This window comes from Erithacus rubecula, assembly GCF_903797595.1.
Source record: "Erithacus rubecula genome assembly, chromosome: 18".
In the NCBI taxonomy this organism is placed as follows: domain Eukaryota; kingdom Metazoa; phylum Chordata; class Aves; order Passeriformes; family Muscicapidae; genus Erithacus; species Erithacus rubecula.
This window is the reverse complement of record NC_136670.1, coordinates 1,973,918-1,983,747: the sequence shown is the minus strand read 5'-3', so window position 1 is coordinate 1,983,747 and position 9,830 is coordinate 1,973,918. Positions and strand designations below refer to the sequence as shown.

The following is a 9,830-nucleotide window of genomic DNA, read 5'->3' as shown; positions in this document are numbered from 1 at the left end:
GACAAAATCACATCCATTGGCAATTTCACTGAGATAGAGAAAAGGAAGTACAACAGAAACAACATTTTGGGGTGGAAGATTGTTTAAAGGACACATTGGGGGCAGGCCAATGTGGTGTGTCCATCAGGCAGCTTTGTGCCAGACAACATTCCAGGTGGGCAGCACACACTGAGCTGAGCACCACAGGTATCCTACAGAGCATATCCTGCAACAAGGATAAAAAGCTGCTTTAAAAACCAAAACCTGCAGCATGAACACCACTATGTGCAAAGCAAAAGAGCTGCCAGCTCACAGCCTGCTCTCTTCACTCCAGCTCAGGGCAAGGAAAGAATGAGAGCCCAAATGTCTCCATCCACCTGCCACAGACCAGCCCTGTGCTGTGGAATTGTGGAATAGATTGGGCTGGAAGTGACCTTACCTTTAAAGGTAATTTAGTCCAACTCCCCTGCCATAAGCAGGGACATCTTCATCTAAATCAGGTTGCTCAAAGACCCTTCAACCTCTCATTAAATGTTTTCTGAGATGTGGCATGACCACCTGTCTAGATAACCTGTGCCAGTGTTTTATCATCCTCACCATATAAAGTTTCTTTCTTCCCTTCAAGTCTAAATCTGAAAAATCAGGACACTTTAATGTTTAGCAGGCTAAGATTTTTTAGACAATATGTTATATTTGACCAGCTGTATATTTGGAAAACATAGACAAGCTTTTGGGCACACAAGTCATTATTAGTTCTTGTATGAATTGTAACATCGACCTAGAATATGAGGATACTCAGGTTGGTAAAATCAGTTTGATGAAAAGAAGTTCCAATTGTGACCTGAATGGTTATGACCCAATAGTTATTTATGCATGTAGGTATGTGTTAGAGCAGTCTTAAGGCAGCATCAAGAAATCTCTGTAAGGTTTGGACATGTTTTGTGAATGGAGATGGCAAAAAGCCAATAAAATGGCAGCTCTTCTGAAGATAAGAAAAAGATCAGAGTAGGAGCCTGAGCTAGCAAATATTTACAGATACTCACATTATAAATGGGCAATTGCCACGGGTGAAGGCAGAGCTTGTGTACGAGAGTTTGCAAGATCAGAGTAGGTAAAGAATTAACACAGAAGTATCATCTTGTTACTTTACTAAACTTCGGTTGCTGAAAATTCAAGCCCACGGTTTTACCATGACAACAAAAAATTCTCAAGGCAGGACTTGTTCCTTTTGGAATTTTTAGAGTCTTCTAAACAAGATTCACCTTCTCCTCTTGGAGGTGATTCAGGCTCAAATCAAAGGCTCTTCACATCTGGTATGACAAAATTTGAATCAACTCATTTAAAGGAGACTCCCAGCCATGACTCTGACCCCGCTGGGGTCTGAACTTTCACATCTGCTTTGAGTGACTCTAGCTGTGCAGCATTTCCAGACACTGCAGCACTGCCTCCCCAGAGGTTAATCCTCCCCTGTAAATCTCCAGATAAATCTCTCTCAGTTGCAGCTCATGCTGATGTATAAACCACAGAGGATCCAGCATATGCATCCCTGCAAACCCCAGTGGAGCCCAGACAGGTCCAGGAGTGAATTATGGACTGTCAGAATAGTTTGGGTTGGGAGAGACCTTAAAGCCCATCCAGTTCCAGCATGGGCAGGGGCTCCTTCCACTGTTCCAGGCTGCTCCAAGCCCTGTCCAGCCTGGCCTTGGGCACTGCCAGGGATCCAGGGGCAGCCACAGCTGCTCTGGGCACCCTGTGCCAGGTCCTCAGCTTTTCTTTACTCTCTGAGCAAAGAAACTCTTTCTCCCCTCTAAAACTCTCTCTTTTAGTTTGAAACCATTCAGCCTTGTCCTATCACCCTCCGTCTGGATAAAAAGTTGCTCTCTCTCTTTTTGAGAAGGGCTGAAGGGTTCTCCTGTCTCCCTGGAGCCTTGTCTTCTCCAGGCTGAACCCCTCCAGCTCCAGCCTGGCTCCAGAGCAGGGATGAGCATCCTCCTGGCACAGCTACAGCCACCAGCACTTATTTGTTCCATGAGCATCGTCTGCAGAACAAATTCTAGAACTGATCCAAGCACTTGGAATTAGAAGCATAATACTGACCATCTCCCAGGGAAGAGGGGGTCAGTGGGGCCATAAAAGCAGGTGTAGAACAGACCTGGTGTAGCAGCAGTGACCAGATTGAAGCCCTCCCAATGCAGAAACCCTTCATCTTTTAACTTCCCACTAATGAAGTCGTTACAACCAGATGAATGGCCCAAAACATTTGGTTTCACTTGCTCTTTTTACTGCATCCAGTAGCTTTTCACTGACACAAAGCCACCCATAAATCTGGATCCTGGCAGTTCCCCTCTGGGGGAACAAGGCTCCCATGACCCTGACAGTGCAGAAAACTGAGGCACATGGAAATAAAAGTCTTTGAAGTACAAGAAAAGACAAGGAAAGGAGTTCAGGCTGGCTCTGTCACCCTGCAGGGACTGTCACCTGGGGTGAGTGGCACAGCTCAGGTGCCTCCAGAAGCCCAAAATCCCAGACTTGGCCACATCTTGGAAATGATTCAGTGCATAACCCCAAGGGACATAAACACTTTACAGCACTGGTCTTTTATAACTCACATGAGTTATGGCTGGGATTAGAGCAGCCATTTGGAGGTGTAATAAAACAAGACATTACTTCATGATTTATTTTTAAGAGCAGAAAATTAACAGGAAACACAATTTGGGAGGGTTTAAATTGTCATTATTTTTCTATGTTTTCTAGCACAAATTTCTAGACAAGATTTTCTGGGAAAAATTTGATGATGTGGTTGAGTTTCTGCCCTTGGCTATAAAATAACCATTATAAAGCTCAGTGGGAGAACCCTCACATCTTGTGGGAAATAAACCTTTTAAGAAAAGAACCAGGAAAAAATACCATCTCAGGGACTTGTATTTGAGATAGCATTCTTCCACTCTTGCAACTACAATCTCAGGTATTCCAGTACCAGAGGCAAAGTGCTGCAAATAAAATTCTCAGAAATTTGTTGTTTGTGCACCACATGACAGAAAACCAGGGCTGAAATTCATATCCCTGCCTCACTTCTGCAGGTTCTGACCAACTTTGGTTTTCATGACAATGGAATTTTTCCTCTCCACGATGGCAAGAAGGAATCTCTTTCTCAGCCTCCTGCTCTGCTACAGCCTGTTCAGAGCTGCTGATTCCCACTTGGTCATTGAGGAGAAGACAGAATGCAACCTGTCCAGGAGCAGCAAAATGGACCTGTCAGATCTCCCTCCCATCTCCATAGTAGGTGAGTAAAACCTGCCCTTCGGTGCCAAATCAACAAGATCTGCAGGAAACACTGCAGATTATTCTGGATTATTTGGATAACTTTTCTTGGCTTCATAGGCTGCAGAACTGTGGTGGCTGCAGCACCCAGGAGTGACAATGTGGTAAACCTGTGGTAAACAGGTTTCACTTCAGCTCCTATCACACTATAAGCCTTTTTGTATTGAAGACAAGTGGGTTTGTGCTAATATGGGAAATGTTTCCTTTGAAAATCTTATGCACATGAGAAAAAAAAGAACATAATGTGAGGGTTTTAAGGGTCTGCTTTTGTGGTAGAAAAATCAACAGTATTAATACAATCTCAGGTAAATTAATTTACCTGGGGGAGAAAAGAGCATTGCAAGCGAGAGCCAAGGTGATTTATTTATCTTTCCAAGGCAGGACCAACTCTATCCCTACTGGCAGATGATCAGCTATCCTGTTTGGGAAGAGCCTCCTTAGGGTGATGCTTAATTCTTTTCTTCACAAAATTCTTTCTTCATGTCTGCCTTAACTGTTTCCATGTAATTTACACCAACTTCTCCTCTGAGGAAACTCAGGGGTGTTTGGAGATAGTCAGCTACAGAACATCCATAATTGTGTCAAAATGCTAATAGTTTTTAAAAAGTAAAGCTTCTCTTGTTTTACTCCTTTCTGCAGGTTTTTAGGGCTTTAATTTAAAGCACTCTGGTTCTTATCTTGTTTCCAGTATTTTCTCCATGTTCTTGCTCAGGGCAACGTGTCTTTAAGGAGAAACGGTTGCCCCACACATGCATTTCCAAAGAAATCTGAACCTCTGAACCCTGATTAACTCAGTGTTGTTTGACTGAGAGTTTAGCAAAGCTTGTGCTGTTCTCAGCCTTTACCATTTTGTGGTCCTTGTGATCCTTGATGCCTTCACTCTCACAATCCCAGTAACTTTTTTACCCCAATTAAAATCAGAGCTATAAAATACAATCCCTTCAGCTGATTTCTCCATCTTCTCCCCGATGTGAGCCCATGCTTTAGGCATGGCAGATGGGCTGAGCTGTGCCACATTTCTCCCCACTGCTTCTAAGAGATGCATGACCCTAACTTATAACAACACAAGATAAATGGAACCTCCCAAACCAGCTCAAAATATTTATTCTTCATTCTGCAACTCTGTAAATCCTAGCAATCAGTAAATATTCAAAAATATGTTGATAAAAGATCCTGGAATAGATAAGGGGCCACCATTCACCAGTGGGGATATGGGTGTTTTTTATCTCAATCATCCATTACATACAGGCAGTGCTTATTACAAAACTCACATACCCAGAGTAGAGGGATCAAAAAAACCACTATAGCTTGGTGAGCTGGGAAATGTCTCACACTTTAACAGTCTTGCTGTGTTAGAGCCCAAAACAATCCCCAATATGGAATTTACATAGTCATAAATACCTAAAATTAGATATAAAATTACAGGCATATGAATTAAACACTTTTGCAAGTAACATTCTGTAAAATGAGGTCATGGGGAAGAAGGAGCAGAGAACTGCAGAATGAAAGGTGGCATCACAGATGCAGAGTTTATTCCAAATCAGCAGAGTTTTTGTTTGTGGAAAGCAGTGTACCTTTGTTAATTCCTTCAAAATTATGCCTGAAGCACTAGCTTTTAACAGAATAAATTATGGAATTCTAAAAAGTTTTCCTGTTTTTGTCCACTGTGCGTGAGCACCCCAATCTTTTTCACAGAGACCTTTAATTTTATTTCTCTGAAATAATTCATTGTTTGCATCTACCAAACAATGTGTTAAAAATCTCTTCTAAAATACAAATATCAGTTGCTCTTCTGCTCCTCACAAGCAGCAGTGACAGAGTTCAGACTCTGAATTGAGATGAGCATCAGTGCAAACCATGCAGCAATGAGGTGGCAGTGCAGGTTATCTGCTTCCTCTCACACAAAAATAGAATTATCTCATGGAAATAACATTCTGTAAAACTGATTGTACATTTTGCTGTGCTATTCTCTTTAAAGATTTAACTAGAAAATCCCAGAAAGTCAGCAGGAAAGAGGCAGAGAACAAGAAAGCATCCAAGGTAGGTGGTTGTTCAGAAAACTTTGATTAGAACAGTTTGCTACTTCTAGAGCTTCCCTTGGTGCATTAATTTGCAAGGCTTTTACTGTCATTCCCTGATTTAAATAATTTACATACAGTTTAAAGCTCTAAATGTTGCAAAAATAGATGTGAAACAATAATGGTGGAAAGAAAATTAGGAGCTGTGGCCCTGGCAGTGCCCAAGGCCAGGTTGGATGGGGCTGCAGCAGCCTGGGATGGCAGAAGCTGTTCCTGCCATGGCAAGGGGTGGGATGAGATGTGCTTTAAAATCCCTTCCCATCCAAACAATTCCTTAACTCTGAGTTTCAGAAGTGCACAGGGTACACAGGAGCCTGCAGGGCTCCAGAGATCCCTCCTGGGTCCCAGGCACATGCTGGGCAACCCAAAATTTTCCACCTTTCCAAGATCCCCATCAGAGAAGCTGCACTGCTGGGGAGATGAGAGGTCTGTCCCACTCCCTGAGCCGTGTGTGCAGCTGAGGATCCCCAAGGAGAATCACCTGGCTCACGAGGTGAGCACTGCCAAGTCTCTGCCCTGCTCTCTCTGTGTCACAGCTCAGCAAACAGGAGACTGACAGGGAGTTCTCACTCATCTGAAAAGCTGGGAGATCCAAACAGAATTGCTTTTACTGTAACTTCACATCTGAGTACATTTTTGCACCCCTTCCTTCACTGCTGGCACGCTCTTCCCTGCAGACCCTTTCCAAAGCTCCATCCACTCATGGTCAAGTTGAGTTTTGTCATTTTGCTCAGCAGGTTGGTCTCAAGCCACCTTTTCCCATTAATTTCCAGCCCCTGCATTGCTAGCACAGCTCCCACAGCCACCTGCTCCTCCCCCAGAACCTCCTGCTGTTCATCACCCTCATTTCACCTGTCCATGAATTCTCATGTTCTTCTCTTCCAGAAAAATGCCAAACACAAGATATCTCCAAAGCCAAGGCCCCCACCTGCTGCTAACTGTGTGCCAACCTTCAAAACCTGCAGGCCACACTTGAATTCCTGCTGTCACTACTGTGCTCTGTGCAAATGCAGAATCTTCCAGACAATCTGCCAGTGCCTGATGTTAAACCCCAAATGCTAAGCCAAGCCAGGAGCACGACAAGCCTTCTGTCTTTCATCAGCTTCTCAAGTGGATATTTCATATTGCCCTGTGTGCATAGGAACCAAAATAGAGAGCTCTGAAGCTTGAATTTGCCCCTCTTAAAATTTAATGGACAGTCTTTATTATGGGGTTAATGTTTCAGGCAGCAGACAGCCAGGGAGATTGGCACTGATTAGGCATTTTTAGCAGAAGAGCTGTGTTTTATGATGAATTCTGGATTCCTGTGGGTTTGGAGTTTTATCTGAAGGGTCATACTAATGCCAGTCTGCAGAACTGTCTAACCAGCACCACAAAACCTGTCCCCATGGCACCCAAATGGCCACTAAAACAGGACTGGTTAGGCCAGCGAGGGACTAGAGCTTGGCTTTGCTCACAGGGGCATCACCAGCCTTCAGCACAGGCTAAAATCAGGCTGAAAATGCAGGGTTTGGAGTTAACTCCATTTCACATATTCAACAAAAGTCAGGACAAGAATTTGTGTAGGTTATTCCACCTGAAAAGATGGACCCAAGACTATAAGGACATTTTTTAGTAATTTTCAGCTAAGCATCCACCTTCAGAGGTATCAGTCATTCATTCTGCCACCAGGCAGTGCCTCCCAGGGTATGACATACATATATACTTGAAAACTAAATGTATCTGTGCCTTGGAATATAAAATCAGATTTCCCCCCTCCCCCCCCCCCCAACCATCTATAATAATCAACTCAAGGACACAACATCTACAGAGCTCAAAACAGCAAGACATATCTGGGACATTGAGGAAGAAAGATCAGCAAAAGATGAATGTATATCCCACATGTACATCTTAGAGCAAACCATTCCAAGCAATCAATCCCTTTCTTTGCCCTTTCTTGCTTCAGGAACTCCCAGAACCATCTCCAAGGGTGAATTCAGGCAGCAATGTCCAAGTGCTGCAGCAACCAGGGGAAAAAATACATCACATGCTGTATCAACACTTAAAGGCTCAGAAACAGATGGCTGAAGCTGAAGAAGATTTCTTCTTCTTGTTCTTGAAAGACTTTGCCTTAAATTTGAGGTATCCAAGATGGCACAGGAGGAAAACCCTTCTTGGTTAAACTCCCAGGAGAGTGAGGAGGGAGCAGACCCAGAAAACATCCCTGACATTGGAGACTTTTTATCTGCCAGACTCCAGCTCTTGCTTTCTGCCTCCTCTGTTCTGTACCCACAGTGTCTCTCCTCTGCTCCCTTACACTCTTTTTTCTTCTGTTCTACTTCCTCATTTTTAGCATTTTCCTTTGATCCAGCTGCTATTCTCAGTTAGCACAGGAGCACTCCAGGGCTAACCCACATCTCCTGTGTTCTCTCCACCTGCCTGCACCAGGGCCCCTTTTGGTGCTCTTTAGCTTTCACAATCAGATTTTTTCCAGCCATGAATTTCTAATCCTAATCAGGCATTTTCTAATCTCCTCTGCAGGTCTAATTGAGAAGACAGTTGTTTACTGATTTATGTCTAAACACAGCTGAGGGCTATAAAAATCTTCCAGGCAGGAAAAGATGACTCAAATGACACTCCAAAGTGTCAAAGTGGCTCAAGCCATATCAAGATTTTTTATTTTTTAAATTTTAATTCTAATAATCGTCTAAAGCCCAGAAGTCAAAACTAAGGTTGGATATTGACAGAAATTTTTGTTCATACTAGACATATATATATATAGTTGTCAGATTAATCTAAGAAAGAGCCCTAATGATGACAGAATGTCATTGCATTCCTTATCTTTTATAAGGCACATCAACTGACATGTCTGATATAAGCTTGAGTTCTTGTAAATATATGTAAGTGTGTGTTTCAGACAGATTTCTTGGCTCAGGAATCTGTAAGCCACTCAGTTATTATGAAAAAGGAGATGACACGGAAGAACAATACATTATAATAGATTTCAGAGGGTGGCTCCTTCTTTTACTAGGTGAAGATTTAGGTTCCATCAAATTGCTTCAAAATTCTCGTAACTATAACAAACTGTTGTTAATTTGATGCCTTAAGGTTTAGCTTTCATATTTTCCAGATTCTGTACTGCATTAGTTTATAACTCTGAACTTCATATAAAATGTTAGCAAGTTCTCCTCACAGCTCAGTCAGACGAAACAATCCTTTTTCCAGTCTGAGAACCAAAAACACTGCTGCAGCTTCAGGCCCAGAAGGTGTAAACAGCAGAGAATTGAGGAGAGCAGTCTGGGAGGATGGGACTGCATAACCTGGAGCTGGAATTGGACAATGAACCCCAATATGGAAATAGATCAAAACTTATAAAAGTGTGAAAGTTCATTACTTGGGTCCCTCTTAGGTGGAGTCATGACCAGGCTCTTGTACTGCCCAAGGTGTATCCTTTGAAGGCCTTTTTAAAAATCTCTACTTGACTCCTTTAACACTGTCTAGGTTCTGTTCTAGGTAGCCTCTCAAAGCATCAGATTGATACTAAAAACATACCAAAAATCACACTGCTTCTTATGTGGAAACAAGATCATTTTCATACTAGGAAGTTCAGCTGGTCAGAAATATTATATTTTACCATGGTCAAGGGGAGTGGGAGCAGATGGAATGGAAGGAAGGAGGGCCAGAAATCCAACAAACAGCTGCTCTGAGCTGCAGCTCCCACTCCAGCTTTGCAGAACCTTGGAATGGTTGAGGTCAGCAGCCATCCATCTGGACTTGCCTGCCCAGGCAGCTTGGAACATCTAAAAGGAGGGAAACTCCAGCACCTCCCTGGGCAACCTGTCCTGGTTCTTGGTCAGCCTAATTCACCATTAAAACCAGAAAAAGAAATGTTTCCTCATGTTTGACTCTCCCCAGTGCCTGCCCTCTCACACTGGGCAGCCCAAACTGGCACAGCAAACCAGGGATGAGCTCCACAGGGATGAGCAAGGAGGGATCCCCTCCTGGACCTGGGAACAATGCTCCCAACACTGCCCAGGGCACAGTTCCCCTTCTGGGTGCCCACCAGGTGCCCCAGGACCTCTCCTGGCTCCCTGCTGGGTGTCCCCAGAGTGTCCTGGCTTTGTCCTCCCCAGGACAGGACTTTGTTCTCTTCCCTGTTGAGCTGTCCAGCCTGGCCTGGTCCCTCTGGACAGCAGCACATCCCTCTGGCACATCAGCCACTCCTGCCAGGACACCCCTGGGCTCCCTCTGCCCCCTCACCCACACCACTGATGGAGATGTAGCAGAACCTGGGGCTGTCAGACAGGGAAATCCAAGTGCCAAGCCCCAGCCAAGGAGCTGACCCAGACAAGGACAGGATGGCGTGTGCAGGCAACGAAGGAGAAGGAAAAAAGCTGTCAATGGCAGTAAGGTGATTTGTTTTTCAACATATATGCACATAGTTTTTAATATAGCATCTATCTGTAGTGTGTT

The 9,830-nt window shown here is 43.8% G+C and overlaps 1 protein-coding gene across 1 annotated transcript; it reads left to right on the top strand.

The window, feature by feature from the left end:
* Nucleotides 1-3,063: 3,063 nt before the first annotated feature.
* Nucleotides 3,064-6,596, top strand: ASIP (agouti signaling protein). The gene is made up of 3 exons (XM_079321915.1): nt 3,064-3,262; nt 5,279-5,340; nt 6,264-6,596. The coding sequence occupies exons 1-3, from the start codon at nt 3,082-3,084 to the stop codon at nt 6,438-6,440; spliced, it is 420 nt and encodes a 139-aa protein (XP_079178041.1). The 5' UTR covers nt 3,064-3,081; the 3' UTR covers nt 6,441-6,596.
* Nucleotides 6,597-9,830: the final 3,234 nt, after the last annotated feature.

Bases quoted from the DNA above. Each gene is read 5' to 3' on its own strand.
- ASIP (XM_079321915.1), top strand. From the start codon at position 3,082: ATGACAATGGAATTTTTCCTCTCCACGATGGCAAGAAGGAATCTCTTT. The intron at 3,263-5,278 runs GTGAGTAAAACC...TTCTCTTTAAAG, and splicing joins CCCTCCCATCTCCATAGTAG to ATTTAACTAGAAAATCCCAG. The intron at 5,341-6,263 runs GTAGGTGGTTGT...CTTCTCTTCCAG, and splicing joins AGAACAAGAAAGCATCCAAG to AAAAATGCCAAACACAAGAT.